This window comes from Musa acuminata, chromosome BXJ2-5 (genome assembly GCF_036884655.1).
Source record: "Musa acuminata AAA Group cultivar baxijiao chromosome BXJ2-5, Cavendish_Baxijiao_AAA, whole genome shotgun sequence".
Lineage (NCBI taxonomy): Eukaryota > Viridiplantae > Streptophyta > Magnoliopsida > Zingiberales > Musaceae > Musa > Musa acuminata.
In genome coordinates this window covers 42,491,694-42,510,140 of record NC_088342.1, presented here as the reverse complement: position 1 = coordinate 42,510,140, position 18,447 = coordinate 42,491,694, and the positions used below count along the sequence as shown (strand labels likewise).

At 38.7% G+C, this 18,447-nt stretch overlaps 1 protein-coding gene across 1 annotated transcript in view; it reads right to left on the bottom strand.

Moving 5' to 3' along the window:
- The window catches only part of LOC135612849 (structural maintenance of chromosomes protein 1-like), a 35,945-nt gene extending 21,308 nt beyond the window's left edge, over window positions 1-14,637 (bottom strand). The window contains exons 1-4 of the mRNA XM_065109591.1: window positions 13,909-14,637; window positions 10,817-11,053; window positions 8,839-9,072; window positions 8,464-8,702 (exon numbers count right to left, since the gene is read on the bottom strand). Coding sequence (XP_064965663.1) covers window positions 8,464-8,702; window positions 8,839-9,072; window positions 10,817-11,053; window positions 13,909-14,346 — 1,148 coding nt within the window. The 5' untranslated portion in view covers window positions 14,347-14,637. The remainder of the gene's footprint in view (window positions 1-8,463; window positions 8,703-8,838; window positions 9,073-10,816; window positions 11,054-13,908) is intronic.
- Between the last annotated feature and the right edge of the window lie 3,810 nt (window positions 14,638-18,447).

Sequence of the window (18,447 nt, the reverse complement as noted above, 5' to 3'; positions counted from 1 at the left end):
GGGACTTCCATTAGTCATTGATCCGTTGCTCTCATGGAAGGAGAGCGGTTGGTTGTAAAAGGCGCCAAGGAGGTGGAGCATGCAGAGGCAAACTCCAAGTACCAAGACAATGCTGAAGGGCAGAGGCCAAGGAACTTCGTAAGACCGGTATCAACGAGCTTCTCATCAAGATAGCCGAAAGTGAAGGACTTCGGGTCATGCAAGAGTGCACGACTAAGGAATGAAGCGGGCAGTACGCAGTGTTGTACCTTTGCTACTCAGTGGAGTAGGCAACCGGGTTGATGGAGAAGATAGTACAATCCCAGAGGCGACCAAAACTATTAGAGACTTACTCCAAGTTGGGGTGAAAACTTCATGTATTTCAGAAGTTCGATAGCAATGAGAAGGTGAATCACAATAGCTAACTCAATGCAATGAGTGCAAACACTTCGAGTGCTTCAGAAGTGTGAGCAAAGAGTAGGCGAAGGTCAGTAACCAGCTCGATGCATGGAGGACAACCCTTGAGGAGGTAGGCGAAGTCAAGTAACCATTGCCTTCTCTACTCTTAAGAGAATGGACGAAACCGAGTACCCCAATTCTCTTATCTATCCAGCAGAGGAGCTCTGCACTAGTTCAAAGACCCTTCGAAGATATTAAAAGACAATAGTTGTCAAATCCTCACCAATGGTGATCAGTGCTAGTGAGAGTATATTATCCGCTTCATTTCTCAACAGAATGCCAATCGAAAGCGGAAGCGATGTGAATCTACTTGGAAGTGACAACTAAGTGAAAAAAGAGTCGATAAGCAAATTTTGTGGAGGAAGGACCCAAAACTTCAGAAGTTTGTGAGGCGATGCTCGTTAAAGCTCCAACAATCATCCACCCAGTTCAAGCAGCATGAGGCATTTGAGAGACTAGCGCATAGTAAGGATGGTCTTTTCCTTCATCTGGAGGATCCGTAGGAACTAACAGGGATCAACACAACTCAGTCAACCCCACACTATAGTCAAAGTCATTGGCGAGTTGAAGCAGCATGACGGATCAAAGGTTCGACTACTCAAAAACAACAGCGGAGAGCAGTTGGGAGTCAAGAGGCGCATTGCTGCTGGAGCAGAAGATTGAAGACTCAGCAAAGGCAAGGAGTTGCAGTGTCGGCAAAGGCTTCGACGAGGATGTCGAAGGAATAAGTGGGGGAGAATGTCACGGACAAAGTTCTAAACAGGATGTTTAATGTAATACTTATGTATGTCCGTGTCTTTCTATTTGTTCATGCTTTGCACAGCATGTAGAGGAACGGTCGAAGGCTTCACAGCTCCATTTTAGTTGGGTTTGGTGGCCTTCTTAAGCTTGTAAATAAAGGTTGTGTCATGTGGATACTTGTGAGAAATACTTGGTCTGTAGTGGACCATTTTGACCCTTTGTTGTACAACCGTTCAGAGCTTGTAAAGTCTGTTTGTAATTTGCATTGTCTATGAAGTGTTTTCGAAAATGTTTGCTTGTGGATCCTGAGTGAGGCGCTTTCTCTAACCCGTTTTCTCTTTTGTAGGTCCTAAGGGACCATGGGAGGTTTTGGGGAGGCTGACCTTTGCGGACGGACACGCAAGGGTGCCGCACGATTTAGGCAAAACCAACTAAGTCCGTGACAACAGGCTGATTTCTGACTGACGACCTAGTGATGCAAAACATCAACCATCTTGGTACCATAGAACCCCCCAAGTGGCACCGAAACGAATGGGACTTTGGGTAAGTGTCTAAGGGCTGATGCAACGTCCTTAGTGTGCCCACTTTTTATTCAACGAAAGTACCATATGAGCAATGTGTCTACATTTACCTTCGGAGCCCCCCTTGTGTGGGCTCGTTCAGCCCGTTTTTCGAGACCCTTTTGAGCCTAACAAATGCTGGTTGTTTTGGATCCCGATTATCTTGCCCTTTTCTTGCGCAACAATAGTAAATTACCCGCACATTCGCCTTTCTAACCTTTTCTTCATTGTGCAGGTCCTTTGTAGATTGCACGAGGTTAAGATCTAGGCTGACCCTTGCGAATGCATATCTCTTGGGTGGTTAAGGTCGCGACAGGGTGGTATCATAGCGAGTAAAGCAAATATTGAATTGCCATGGCAAGGTAGGGTGACAAAACCAGCACCACTGTACGTGATGGGCAATAACAATGCGTGACCGTTTCAGAGAAACGAACAAGCACTCGTGTGGGCTTTAGCAAAGCCACTCAAGTGGAGCATGGCATTTGCAGCGATAGGCTCACAGTGCAAGAGTTCTCTTACGCAAAAGAGGCAAGAGTTGAAGAGATACCTAAACGACAAAAAGGCACCAAAGAAAGAGTGGCCAAGTTGCAATTGCAGTTCGACCTTTTCAACCAAAAATTGACGAATCTCTACAGAAGCGAGGAGCTTCTTGAGATGATAGAGTCCGTGCAAACAGGTTGGAATCCCGACTGGATTAGCTAGAGGTTCGAGTCAAAGGTTGATGGATGACATGTGAGAGTCTGTGCAATACTTACAAGGGCAAGTAAGGGACTTGATGGCTCAAGTGTCGGTACTGATACAAGTTACGCATGCGAGCGGAGAAATGTCTCGCGACCATCTCTTATCGAGATTAAGGGCTCCATAACTGCAAAGCTACTAGGGTGCTTGAGATGCCATGAGTTAGAAAACTTTCTCTTCAATTTGGAATAATGCTTCATAAAGACACAACCCAAATTAGAAGATTCCAAGGTGTTGTTAGCTACGATATATCTTGTTGGTGATGCAAAACTATGGTGGCGCACACGATGGGAAGATATGCAACAAAGTTATTGTAACATCAACACTTGTAAAGCCTTGAAGAGGGAATTACAAACTCAGCTCATGCCAGAGAACACATAGTTTGTTGCTCCGATAGGACATGGATCCAGAGGGAACGTCCCGAAGTTTGACATATGTCTTTTGTGGGGTGGAAAGCATCAAATGTTAGAATGCTCGCAACAAAAAGAGGTGTTTAATGCCCTTACAACTTCTTTCTAACCAGAGAAGGGCAGAGCGAAGGCAAAAATCTTCTAGCTCGAACAAGTCTCATTCAAGTAGTGACGAATCATCGTCAAGACCTCGCATGGGAGCTAAGCGTTTGTTGAACGCATTGCAAGGTGAAGTTCGAGAGAAGCCTAAGCAGAGGCTAAAGAAGAATACTAACTCTTCAAGCTCAAGTTTGTCAGAGTTGAGCAGTGACGAAGGATCGACACAACGATCTCGCATTGGGGTAGTACAATTGTTGAATGCACTACATTGATGTCAAGTGGGGAGCGGTCTAAGGCAATGCCAAAAGAGGCAAAGGCACAAGATAACCTATTAATGTTCGTGGGCATCAAGTTGAATGGGTAGGCGACTCACGCATTGGTGGACATAGGAGCCACACACAATTACATAGCAGATGAAGAGGCTAACCGGCTCGTATTGAAGCTAGCAAAAAGTTCGAGCCGAATGAATACAGTCAATTTGGAGATGAAGCCTATGTCCGAATTGACAAAGGGAGTCGACATTAAGATTGGAGCGGGAGACGATTTCCAATTTGTTCTTGGGGTGGAGTTTCTGCAAGAGGCAAAAGCAGCACCCATGTCGCTCTTAAACTCTCTTTCTGATGGACGGTGACTCTATCCATAGTGACACTTTCGAAGAGAGCTTTGAAAGACACATATATACTTTTGGCTATACAAGTGATGAAAGAATCGAGGCGAGAAGACCTAAATAATCCCACAATGATGCAATTAGAGTCAAAAGGCATTAGCACGGGGCAAGTATGCCACGCTTGACGAATATGCCACAGTATTCTTTCATCACTTGAAGAATATGCCAGCATGCCAAGATCTCAGTTGCCAAAGCCCTTTCTATGAAGGCACAAGGTGGAATGACAATTCAAATTCAATGGAGTCGAAAATCCAATCAACAATCCACTTTAGGCATCATTTTCGGAGTGGAAGAATCTTCGAGACCTCTCAAACATGTTGGACGACGGACCGATCCAGAGTTTATCTTCGCTAATAGGTAACCCAGTACTTTTGAGGGGCAAGACCGAACGAGCGATCATCAATGTCATGCAGATGGTCAAAGAATCAGAGTCAAAAAGTTACAGTCTGATTGGCGGAAGATCATGAGGGAAGTGCTTCCTAAGTCACAGGATGTGCAGAAGTAGTAGATCATGAGAGGCAAAGCATTGTGACGACCTCGAGTCCAGGAGGGACTCAACTACCCAAAAAGAACTTGGTCGAGAAAGTGTCACACTGAAGACCATGAACATCATGAGATAAGGCATGGTACTATAGTGGCGGGTCTTCCGAGTGCTAACCAAACTTGTGCTCCAAGAGGGAGAGCACATTTCTAATCGCAACTAGGACATGGACAATCCCAAAGGCGCGACCAAAGTTATCACCTAAGCGCTTTATAAGGGGGAAACCTGGCTCAGGTTCAAGCAACACTTCCCATACTCTAAAAGTGTGATGGCAAAGAGTAAGCGAAGTCAAGTAACTAGCACGGAGCAAGGAGTACGAACCGAGGAATTTGGGTGAAGCCATTCCATGTAACCTAATTCTCCTCACCTATATAGTGGAGCTCTACATAATTGAAAGTCCCTTCAAATAGAGGATGTGAGGGATAAACATTGTGGGAGAAAGCCACAAACTCTTCAAGTTTAGCGATATGGTGCTCGTGAAGCTCCAACCAACAACAGTCAAGCTTTTGCGAGGTAATACCTCCAAGGGGCTTGAATGCAAGCATGAATGCTCTTCTTTTGCTGACCAAAAGATCCGAAGAGCACAGCATGAAGTGTTCCAACTCAACCAATTTCCCCAACTAAACTAGCTCAGCGACGAGTTCCAGCAAAATGGATGGATCAAAGTCAACGACTCAAAAGAAGCTGAGACGTACATGGTCGTTGTGGACAATCAATCTTCAGCATACAAGAAGGCTTCGATGAGGGCATAGAAGGAATAAGTTGAGGAGAATATCATGGAACAGTGCAAACAAGGTGTTTGTCGCTTGTCCATGATGATTTTTTATTCTTGTTTTCTATTGTTTTCTTTGTGTTTCAATGTTTTCTTTAGGGCAACTTGTATGAGGTAGAAACACTATAGTCAACCCTATTTTTATTTGCTGTTAGTGTTTTTGTTTCCTATTTTCATAATGGAAAACTCGAAAACCTTTTTCGCTATGCGACACCACATTGAGGCAAAAATGACCCCAAACTACACCGTTCTCGCATGCCACGAGCTGATTTTTAGCTAACGGCCTAATGGTGCAAATCGTCAACCATCTCAGAACCTTTGAACCCCCCAAGTGACACCGAGGCGAATGGAGCTTTGGGTATGTGTTTGACGGGTGATGCAACGTCTTTAGTGTGCTCACTTTCTGTTCGACGAGAGCGTTAGGTGAACATTAGGCCTGCATCTACCTCCAGAATCCCCTTTGTGTGTGCTTATTCAACCCGTTTTTGGGACCCTTTTGAGCTTAATAAACATTGGGTGATTTGTGTTGCTTTGGATCCTGATTATCTTGCCCTTTTCATATGCAACGATGGTAAATTACCCAATCTACCTTCAGAATCCCCTTTGTGTGTGCTTGTTCAGTATGTTATTGGGACCCTTTCGAGCCTAATAAACACTGGATGATTTGTGTTGTTTTGGATACTGATTATCTTGCCCTTTTCATATGCGACGACAGCAAATTACCCACACGTTCATCTTTCTAACTTTTTCTTTGTTGTGCAAGTCCTTTGTGGACTGCACGAGGTTAAGGCCTAGGCTGACCCTTGCGAACGCATATCTCTTTGATAATGCATAATTTAGGCAATCCCAACTAAGGTCATGATAGATTGGAAAAGATGTACCATATGTACATACACTAATACGTACCAATTTCTTTAAAATGCTAAAAATAGTTAAACATTCATAAAAAAAACTTTTTAAGATTTTTATCCTATTTTAATGGTAATTTTATTGTCTTTAATTAAGAATAAAATGCATATGAGGCATAAATAAATGCATAAGCCTGTGAATAACCCTAGATACCTCGAATTTAGGCCTAATCAAGTTTAATCTTTGTAAATATACATTAATACGCCTCTAATTATATGAAATGATAAATAAAACATAAAAAAGAAGCTAAATACATTCAAATTGGATACAAATTCCATTAGATTCCGAGTTTAAATCCTCTTTTATCTAAACCAATAGCTTGATTATCACTAATCGCTAATTAGGAACTTCTAATCACAAGCAAGAGTGTGAGAAAGAGTGAGAATGAGGGTGGAAATGAGAGAGTGAATAAGAACGAGAGTAGGAATGATAAAATATATGAAAGTGAGTGAGAATGAGTGAAAGAGGAGGAAGGAGGGATTTAAAAGCTCCAAAAGAGGCCTCAATGGTTGAATTGACCATTGGGGTTTTACCTGATTTGGGTCGGTATCAGTCAAATTCTGACTAATGTCAACCTGTATAACCGATATGGGTGTTTTTAAAAGCGCTACGCACCAAGGTCCCAAGACGCCCAAGGCGCTCGCCTAAGAGCCTACCCGAGCAAAGCAAGGCGCCCTAGAACATTAAAATATAAAATATATAATACAATTGATAAATATGATTATATAAATAACAATACAACATTAAGTTGAATTGTTTTATGAATTTTCTGAATTACTTTGTACACTTGTCATTAATCTTGAAACCTTAATAACAATTCTAAATAAATAGATATTAACAGTGCTAAATAGGAACTAATAATAATTCTAAATAGTGATTAATAATGCTAAATAAGGATTAGTAATTCTAAATAGGAATTAGTTCTAAATAGATCAACAATTCTAAGGATTGATAACGGTTTTAGTTTATTATATGGTAACAATAATTTTAATATCAGTTATGGATTAACAATCCACTGTTAACAGTATTTGGTCCATTGTTAAAGAGTAGTTATAATAGTAGAGGGGGAGAAAAGGAGTCACCAATGGTGGAACATGGGAAGGGAGAGGGCAACGATGATGGAGAAGAGTGCGAATGGTGGCAGCGATGACGAATGAAGCTATGGGCAATAGCGTCAAGGATGAAGGAAGCTTCGGATGTGTTTGTCGGTGGCGAAGGAAGCTACAGTCCTATCCCTCAACGACGAAAGAATCTACACACGAATGCAACAGTGATAGAGGGAACTGCGCACGAAAGCTACAACAGCGGGAGCTTCGGACCTGTCCATCGACGACAGAGGACGCGTCGAACCTGTGTGTTAGTGGCGAAGTCAACGGTTGTGCACAAAGGCAGCGGCAGAACTAGAGGTGAGTCAGGGCAGCAAAGTACTTAGGGTTTATGGGTCGGGGGGTTTACTATTACTATTTATTGTGCTTAGTTAGTTCGATTGAACCAAGTTACTGTTCAACCAAACCAAAGTTGACTATCTGGTTCGATTACTCACCTTCAATCTGGCACTCACCTGAGGCGCTCAATGCTTCGGCTTAGGTAAGCGCCCAAGCGGCACTTCACTAAAGCACGTCGCCCGACAACTATGCGAGGTGCTCGAGCCTCACCTTGCCTAAGCACATAAGCGAGCGCCTTTTTAAAACACTGGCTGATACAATAAGAGTTTCAACGGTATCAACCGATACATCACCCATATTAACCGATACTTGACCCTTTTCATGTGTCTCGCCCAAAATAGGCTAGTCCACATACCAATTAGCTGGCGGATCGATGTATACCACCTGTTTCAAACGATACATCAAACAACTATATATCCTAATTAGTAATTACTTGTCAAGTCAAAATAAAAATGGCTGACCTAGCTTATTTAGCTGGTTCATACCCCTCTCCTTGAGTAAAGGGTAGGGTGTTTATTGCTACAGGTGAAAATATTCCCTGCCACATGTAGGCTTTACCAGTTATAGATGCTTGCTTCCTAACCCTTGGGAGCTTTGGCTATCTTCTCTGTGCTCCATGCTTTACATAGGTATAAATGGATATTATACCCGACTGTAAACTAGGGTGACATGTATAATGCCTCAAATATCTTATGCCCCCATTTCCATTATTAAAAAAGAGAAGAATATTCAGAACAAGGCCTTTTATCTGAATGTTGCCCAGACATGGTATTTTTGGGCTTTGATTGGATTTATATTTACTCATTATAACGGACCTTTTTGATGAATATGCAAGACATCTAAATGATATGCATCTAAAAGTGCATGAATCTCTGAAATCATAGACAAGCAGAATTTATGACCCACATGAACAGGGATAAATTTCATGATGTGGTTAGTGAACACCAAGAAGCTGTAAGCTTATTGGGGCACTCTTGACGTATACAGAAGTCTTATTCTTTCTTAAGTACATATTACTTGACCTCAGAGAAAAATGAAACTAAAGCAGATGCTGCACACATTAATCATGTGCAGAAATTAATAATTAAGGAACACGATAATCATATGCCAAAATGAGTGATTGAAGTTAAAGGGATGACTTACATTCTATGATATTCACTTAGTTGATCATCTGCTAGTTCAAGTTTGCCAACACCATGTTTAGCTTGCTCGTTCAGCTCATGAATAGCTTCAGTGACATCTTGTAGATCCTTTTGTAGCTTTCCTATTTCTTCAGCATGCTTCCTTTGGTCTTTTTTCTTTTTCTCCAACTCTTTTATGCTGCTTTTAATTTTTGAATTAATGCGAGATTTTTCTTCTTTTAGTTTAAGAAGCTCTGGTTGCTGGGAGAAAAAAAGAAATGTAGAAGTAAACTCTCTACAGATTGTGCTTCAAAATGTTAGTGAACAGGTTATTGAGAAGGAAAATTTATTTTTTTCAGCCAATATATGATCAGAAGCATGTCGTAGTAGGAGTTACCTTCTTATCAAGCTCAAGTTTTATCTTTGCAATCTTCTTTTCACGAATTGTCAACTCTTTCAAATAGCCAGCTTGTTCTTTCTTTTTCATCTCTGCTTCAGAGTCGAATTCCTTTTGTAAAGAGAGAACTTCCTCAAGTTTTTTCTTTTCACTATCAAGTTCACCATTGAGTTTTTCAATATCATTTTCAATATTGAAAAGTTGCCATAAAAAATGCTCCTTCTTCAGAGATTTCTGCATGAATATAGTAATATAAACACAACAATAGCATAAGTTACCTTATACTCTATGATCATATTAAGAAGAGGGCCAAACAAAGAATTCAGTACTTCAATTACACACTACATGATAACATATCTGGTTGCCCAATTGTCATTGGCAAATTTACTGTCAAAAATGAGTATAAATCTTGCAAGCTTGAGAAAAGATTGTATAGAGGCCTCCAACGGTCACCGGAAATTAATAGTGGCACTATACACCCATCTATTCGATGGAATCGGTCCTTTAGTTTCTTTATTCGATTCACCATTCTTTCCTTCAACGGAATAACATACCGAGGTGGAAGGCAACAGAATTGTTGTGGATTGTCAGGTAAAATGTGAAGCAATGTTGACCAAGTCAATGTGACTAAGTAAAGAAGATACGTAGTGCATGCAGTGAACTTGTGGAGTGCACTCAAATGTTACTGGACAGTTCAATAATAGAAAGATATGAACTTACTCCACTCTCAAGAGGTTTAAAATTGTTGATTGCTTTTGCAGTGATAGCACTTTGGTAATTCATTTGTTTACGTGTGTGATTTCTTTTAAATAATCTGTGTACTTTTTTCTCAAACGTCATTTATTCGTCAATGTTGCATAAGAATATTTTAATAAAAATATGTGGTATACATGAATTTTAACTAGTAGGGAGAGGATAGGGGATGCATGTGAATAGTAAGGAACGGTAGACTTGACATGACGATTTCCATATATTATGATACTTAGGAACATAGACTCATCTTATGAAAAAATACTGAAGTTAAATTCCATAAATAAAAAGCAAAATTACCCATATAATAAAGTGATCACCTTCATATCCAATGGGAAAGTGTATTAAGAAATTTCATAAATCAAAGTGAATTTGACTAATGTAGCAGTTTTCTTTTGATTGTTTAGATAAATTGCATGAATGTTTACATGACTCTACATGAAAATACAGAACAAGACAACATGAAATTGTCTAAACAAAAAAAGAAAATTCTTATGCATTAATAGATACATGCTGATTTTTGAGATATTCATGGTAAGTAATGTAGTATCATAACATGCATTTGTTACTCTATCATAACCAAAAAAAAAAAAATTCTTATGCATTAATAGATACATGCTGATTTTTGAGATATTCATGGTAAGTAATGTAATATCATAACATGCATTTGTTACTTATGTTTAGGTCTTGCATGTCAACCTTCTGAAGTTACCTCACTAACACAATAGGCATGTCTCATATGCCTAATTTGGAGATGAAGATGATATCATGCAGAGTTTATACAAAACTGAGTCAAATGCAATAATGAACAGAGACAGTATTAAATTGTGTTTGAGTTTGTGAATGCACCTTCTTTTGTATTGCAGTATATTTCTGATAAAGGATCATCAAAAAGGTGCTTGCCAGAAACAGCTAGCCAAAAAAAAAAAACATGTGCATGCTATAGAATAATAGTTGACAGTGTACCACATATCTGTAGATTCTTTCACTAAGAACAAAATTTTCTATAATATGAATAAAATTCAAAATTAGATAGGCATCAAGTTTCTGTCTAAATTGTCAATATGAGACTAATAAAGACACCTTGAATAAAATACTTATAGATTTGTTCCACTGTTCTAGCCAGAGTCTTGCTTCAAGTATTGATGCCTCAAGGCACCTTGATATAGAAAACCATAACAGCAAGACGCAAGAGATAGGAACAAATGAAAAATGGAATTATACACACCAGCTCTTCTTGCAGGCGGAGATGTTTCTCAGCTTCTTCCTTCTGTGCTTTCTTTTGCTTTCGCTCCATTACTACAGTTCTCTTTTCCTGATAAATAAGTGCTGATTTTTCTTCAGCCCGAGCCTTCTGCTCCTCCAATTCCTCATAATCTTTTTTAAGCTCGTCTGATCCAGAAATTTGTTCAAGCAAACTTGTAAGTTCCTTGGGATTCTTTGAGGCAATCGACTCCACATCACCCTGTTCCACAAATGTTAATACTACAAGATCTAAAGTAACATGATCTACACCTTAGTGCTAAAGCCAAGCGTACAGTTTAATTTAAGTTTTACAAATATAAATAATAACAACAAACAAGTGGAAGACAGATGTCTTGGACACGAACTAATGCATCTCTTTTGTGTGGCTACATAAGTCACTATCATGTGACTAGCACAAATAAACAGCTTCTCAGTTCATTTAGATTAAGGCATAAAGAAGGAATCCACCTAGCAATCAAGTTCTAAGAAACAAATTAGAAAATACAAAACAGTGTCAAGCACTGCCTGAAAAATATAACAACATGGCTAAGTTATATATAACTATGATTTTACTGACAGGATTATTTCGGACTTACTTGACCTTGACTAGACCAAAATTGAATATATATATATATATATATATATATATATATATATATATATATATATATATATATGTATATATATATATATATATATATGTATATATATATATAGCAAAACAAATTCACTTGATGCAAATCTCATCCACAAAATCTTCAAAACTTTATCTGCAATTATTCACTAAAACATGATAATGTATGCTCACAAAGTGTTCAGTTAAAATTGTGATGTTGCCATTAATCCATGGAAACCTCTTTACCACCACAATGGTCACATTCATAAATGGTTCAGATATGTTAATGCTAGAAGGATAATTATCATCCAAAATAATGTATTACCAGCTTACTCCAATGTGTAAAATTCTCATGTTGGTGTGCATTTCAGAATAATTGCTTGATGTATCATCTCTGAAGAAAATCAAGCCACTTTGTGGGTTTGCATTAGAACATGGAAAGAAGGCAAACAGAATCCTTTAGAATTTATGATAAACTTAGATTTGGGTCGGGTTGGACATATTTTCATTTTCATTCATCTAAACCAAACAAAATAAATGATAAATTGGGCATGATTATAAATTCTATTGAAACAAAAAAAAAAATTAAATTGATCATGGACATCATATAATAAATTTCATTAAATATTTAATGAATTTCATTAAATATTCTGCATATAATAGTATATGCCAATTAGATTGATCATGGACATCATATAATAAATTAAATTTATCTCCTCCCACAATTTATAAGTGGTGTAAGGCCACATTCTTCCCTCAAGGTTAGTTCAGAGGACTTGGTGTGGTTCCAAGGCTATCAATTTTAGTTTTTTTCTCCTCTATTCACATTATCATATGCATCCTCTTTCCACCTTCACATATGCCTTAAAGCCTCAGAAACATAAATAACTACCTATTGTCTTATCTCCAACCTCTCTAACATATCTTCCACTTGTCCAATACCTTTCCTAAACCTTGTACAATCCACCAAGACTCATACTGCTGATTATCTAGTGTCCCATGAAGCAGCCTCAATAACTAACTAGACCTATTTGGGAAGAATCATGTTAGTAATTTATCTCCCTCCTTAAGTTTTGTTATTTGTTTGAACTTTAGCTCAGCTTGTATTTTTCATTTTTAAAATTTTTTTTATGAATCAAGTGTGCTTACATCAAATTCTCTTTTTTTTTCTCTCTGTTTCCTATCTATTCCCAATCCCCTTGAGACTTAGTACCGTTACAGGTTGTCCCACATTAATCTGTTTAGAAACTTCCCATGTCATTTCAATTTGCACCTTCATGGCCTGAACTCTGATCATGCCCTCATAACACATTAGATTGAAGCCAAATGTTCCCTTTAAGCAAAGAATTTGACCAAATCTTCCATGTGCACTTCTTCAAGTGTTCAAAAGGATTAATTGATATACGTCAATTTTCTTTGTTGTCAAGGAGCTTAAAATTTCTCCTGCTCTCAGTGTTTCCTTCCGGATCTTACATTTCCTCCACTGGATCCTTTGACTCCACCTTCAGAATATCAAACTTTAAATCGCTTCTTATTCAACCAGATCCTCAGGATATCATTCGTGTGTTTATTAAGTCTTTTACTTAAAACCGATTAACAAGTTTGGTATTCATCTCTTGGCAAGTTCATATTTCCATTTGCAAATTTGAGTCACTCAATTTGCCAGCAAACACTTAGAAACCTTCCCCCCACAACAGGTACAAATCTCTTGACACCTTCATGTTTTAGCTTTTGTAATCCTGTCCAATGGGAAAACAAAAATATAAGGGACCCACCAGCTAATTTCCTGTTCAGCATTGGTGGATCTATTTGCTATTCTATCAATCTGCAAGGATCATAAAACATTGTTCTGTGATAACACATCTAGACAGTTCATGTCAATAAGTGTACAACAGGTTTGGATTAGAGGGGGAAAAAGGATAAAATGTTGCAGGTCAATTCATCATACAGTCAACAAACAAAAAGAAGAAAAGGAAAAAAAATGAGAAAAAGACACAAAAAAGAAAGGGGACAGGGATTCGCTAACCAGCCAAAGAAATTCACCATACATCTTGATTTTTCTTAAATTCAACTATACTCCATAAAATGTAGCATATGCAAACCAATTTTCAAGGCCTAATAATTGCTAGTAACTTCCCACATTAGCTTTTCGTTTAGGCTAAACCAGATATTTTATGACTCCTTTGTTGAGGCTATATCGTTGTTGAATAGAGATCAGGAAAAAGGTCTATTACAGCTGAAAAATGCTGAAAAATGGGACATGGCTTACGCAGCTACTCTTCCTCTGTACTTCTGAATCCTGAAGTAAATTCTGTTCAAAATGAGAAAAGTACGCAAAGAACATATCTGTATCACTGAACAATACAATTTGAGGCTCAAACACGATTTAGCAAAATTAAGACTACGAGAAATGAGAACCACATCAAACAGCGTAAAACTTCTTCTGTCAGCTGGGTTACCTGAAAGACGAGGAAATTCCTTGCCTTTACAAGGATGCCAAGCGATTTCAGTTTGCCATTGTACTCATCCCAGCCTACGACCCGGCCATCAATCCGATACTCACTGCCGCCAGCACCAGTAATAGTCCGGGTGAACTGGAGCTCGATACCATTGGCCATAAGGTAGACGAGCCGGACGAAGGCCTTCCTCCCCTTGTTCTCCTTCTCGCGGTCATCGAATGCATAGATGAGATCCTTGAGCTGGGCTCCCCGGAGGTGGGCGGAGCGGACGCCAAGCACGAAGCTGATGGCGTCCATGAGGTTGGACTTTCCAGCGCCATTGGGGCCGATGATGGCTGTGAAGTCGTAGAAGGGACCGATGGTCTGGAACCCTTTGTAGGACTTAAAGTTCTCGAGCTCCAACCGGTGGATCTTACCCGGGGAGAGTATGGACGGCATGGTGAGAGGCGTGCTAGATAGCCGACGACGCGTCCTCCGCTGCGGCGACAGCTGGTGCTGCTGCTGCGATGAATTCGAATTAGGGTTAGAGCAGACCGTGAAGGTGGGAAAGAACTACTCCGGAACGAGCTATGCGGTAGCGATGGTGGATCGAGGGACTAATTAGGGTTTGGGTGCGTGGGTGGGTGGAAGCGATGGACCAGAGAGAAGCAACGATCCGGCGAGGAGAGGGAGAGAGAGAGAGAGTGGGAGCGGAGCCGAAGGCGAGCGGGGAAACGAAATCAGAACCCGACTTTGGGATGGGGAAGTAAAACGTTTACATGTTCCCTTGACTTCGTCTATGCGGTCAGTGATTACGTGTCATTACTCACTTCAACACCATTGAGTTCTACTTGACAGAGGCATACGTACGTCCTTTGCTCACAATCCAAAAATGCTAGCAACGGGTGTTAAGATACAATTGAACTGGTTTAATTTCGGTTTCCTTGATTATTATGTACGGACGACGACGGAATTCAACCTGTGGATTGATACCAAATACGTTAACTGATATATTCAAAATTTTATCAATTGATGTTTTAAATATTTAATTTTTGGTAGGTAGATTTAGTATACCAACAATGTTTATCCAAATAGAACTTTTACTCATCTCCTTGCTTTCTTGAAGAAGAGGAAAGAACAAAATGCCTGTTTTGCTATAATTGAGCCCATTATTCCTTTTACAAGCACCTGGCTTGGAACTTTGTTTGCTATACCTTAATATTATATGCTGTAGGAATCCATAGATGATGGTTACTCTGTTCTGCTTTCCTTTTCCCCGTTAGGTTATTGGACGTAATACAAATATACTTCTTTTGCATATTTCATGTTCTTGGGTGTGTTTAAATATTTTTCTTCTCGTATGTCTTACATATCTCCCAGATATTCAGTCAAACTTATATAAAATTGAAACTTGTGTGCTAGACATTTAAATAGACTCAGGTTACAGAATTGTAATTAAGTTTTCCTACCTCACTCAACTCAATTACGTTCTTATTGTCTCCATAAAAAATATGTTCCTTTTCAAGGAACAATGTCCTCTTGGCTATAAAGACATTTTGGTCCTCGAGATGATAGAAATAATACTCATAAGTTTCCTTGAGGTATCACATGAACTTGCATCGTTCCATCTTGGATTCCAACTTGTCGAGGTTGTGTCTCTTAACATGGGTATGGTAGTCCCAAATCTTAACAACCTTAAGATCGAGCTTTTTTCCTTTTCACATCTCATATGGTGTAGATACTACCAACTTGGTTAGAACTCTGTTTAGAAAATAAGTTGCGGACTCTAAGGCATATTCCGAGAATGAGATGGGTAGTTCGACGAAACTTATCATGGACCACACCATGTCTAACAGCGTACGATTCCTTCTTTCTAATACACCATTGAGCTGAGGTGTATAAGGAAGGGTCCATTAGAACAAGATCCCATGGTCTTTGAAAAACTAGGTGAACTTTGTATTCAAGTACTTATCTCCTAATTTGATCGAAGAGTCTTGATACTCTTTCCAACCTGATTTTCTACATCATTTTTATATTTCCTAAATTTCTCAAAGGCATCGAACTTATACTTCATCAAGTACATATGTCTGTACCTTGAGTAGTCATCAGTGAATGTAATGAAGTAGAAATAATCATCTATGGCTTGGGTTAACATAGGACCACATACATCAATATATATGAGTTATAGTAACTCACTAGTTCTTTCTTCAGTTCTACTAAATGGAGAGTTGATCAGTTTCCCTCGAAAGCAAGACTCGTATGTTGCATATAATTCATAATCAATTGGATCTAAATATCTATCTTTTAGTAATCTCTGGATTCATCCTTCGTGGATATGATATAGCCTACAATGCTATAGGTATACATTATTCATCTTATCTCTCGCTTCCTTTTAGACACATTTATATTTATGACATATTGAGCATTATCCAATATGAATAAATCATTACTTAATATTTCTCTACCGATGATCTTATCATCTAGGATCAATGAACGATCATGTTCTTAAAAATTACTCTATATCCATTATTTATCAAATAAAAATAGAAATAATATTTCTAATAATTAAAGGAATAAAATAGCAATCATATATTGCTAAAAAAGCTCCACCAAGCAACAATAGCGTGACCTTCCAATGGCAACAGTAGCATGCAACTTTCCATCTTAAGGTTCACCTCCCCTCTCACCAATCTCCTAGGTCTTGTCAGAACCTACAACAAATTATAGATATGAGATATACTATCAATATCTAATATTTTGAAAAATATTAGGCAACATCACATGCATAGCAGAAGAATAAAAAATAAAAATCCTAGATTTCCTACAGAAAAAAGGTTTTTGTCGTCGTGCGAAGATTAGCGCATGAAAAATGCATAACAGAAAATAATATATATATGAAAGATATGTTACATAGGGAGATCGATATGTATGAGAGGATGAAAGATGTCAATTGTCCTTCTCTCTAATGGTGATCCACATGATAGATGTGGCGAAGACGTTCCTCAAATCATCGCACTATCATGGACAATATTGTAAACGAGGTGTTCTATGTACTGCTTATGTATATCCGTGTCTTTTGGTTTGTTCATGCTTTGCATAACATATAGAGAAATGGTTGAAGGCTTAATAAGCCTATTTTAGTTAGGTCTGGTGGTCATTTTAGACTTGTAAATAAAGGTCGTGTCATGTGGACACTTATGAGAGATTTCGGTCTGTAGTTGACCATTTTGGACCATTTGTTGTTCGACCATTCAAAGCTTATGAAGTCTATTTGTAATTTGCATTGGTTATGAAGTATTTGCTTAAATGATTGCTTATGGATCCCGAGTGTGATGCTTTCTCTAACTCGTTTTCTCTTTTGTAGATTCTATGGGACCATAGGAGGTTTCGGGAAGGTTGACATTTTCGGATAGACATGCAAGGGCTGAGGGGTGCAACAGGGGCTGTATTGACGTGGAGTCATAATTTAGTAAGTGCGTTTGTGGGAGGCAGAATAATGCACAGTTTGTTCAGCAAGACAGAGTAGTCCAGGGGAAGGTGGTCTCCGAAACTTTCAAATGGAAGGATGCGAAGAGAAAAGTTTCTCCAATGGGATAGATACCTTAGAGGGATTAGTCTTGGTTCTCGAAAGGCCCAATATCGAGCTGGTCGTGAGTCATACAAGTTAGAACTTCTTCTGACTCTATGAATTATTATTTTCATAATAATTCACTTGACTCATCGACTACGGATGTACTAGGCTACTACGTCGTAGTCCCCAAACAATATTGGGGAATCCAATCCTTTGGACCTATCTGTCCTCAGTTACCGTGTACCTATAGTTTCTCGTCCATCTAATACCCCAGAGACTATATACCGAGTATGGTGTTGTCAGGCCTATACGGTTTCTATTCGAGTCTCGCTCTAATCAGATTCTCCCGAATAACTCTTTCTCTCTCGATTTGAATGACCTTGGCCAGAGATTTGTTTAAGCAAGAATATACGTGATATTCCTCTCATGACACTAAGAGCGGATGATCCTCTATCGATACTCAATAGCCCTTGTAAGATTAGTTGGCACTCTCGATAACCGGCTACACTATATTTGAAAATTCCAGACCTATAAATTTGGTATCAAAGAGTGGAGTACTCATACATGACATCCTTGGTATCTCAAGTCTAAGGACCAGATACACCACTTAGACGACGAAATTATTGTCTAATAATGAGGTATCATTAACCATCCATTATTTCATGAGTAAATCAATTACTAAACTTATTCTCCAATGAGCACCTGCATTGTATCCTTAGTGTCCTCACACAAGCAGCTATAAGACCAACTACCTCTATCATATTGACAAGTATACAATACACCAGTCTGTCTAATTATCTCGATATATTTCTCGAGTAACATATAATTGAGATTATTTATGGTTAATATTTAAAAGTGAATCGATCTCATCACGATCCAATTCTCATTGCACAGATTCATGAACATCATAATATATATATATATATATATATATATATATATATATATATATATATATATATATATATATATATATATATATATATATA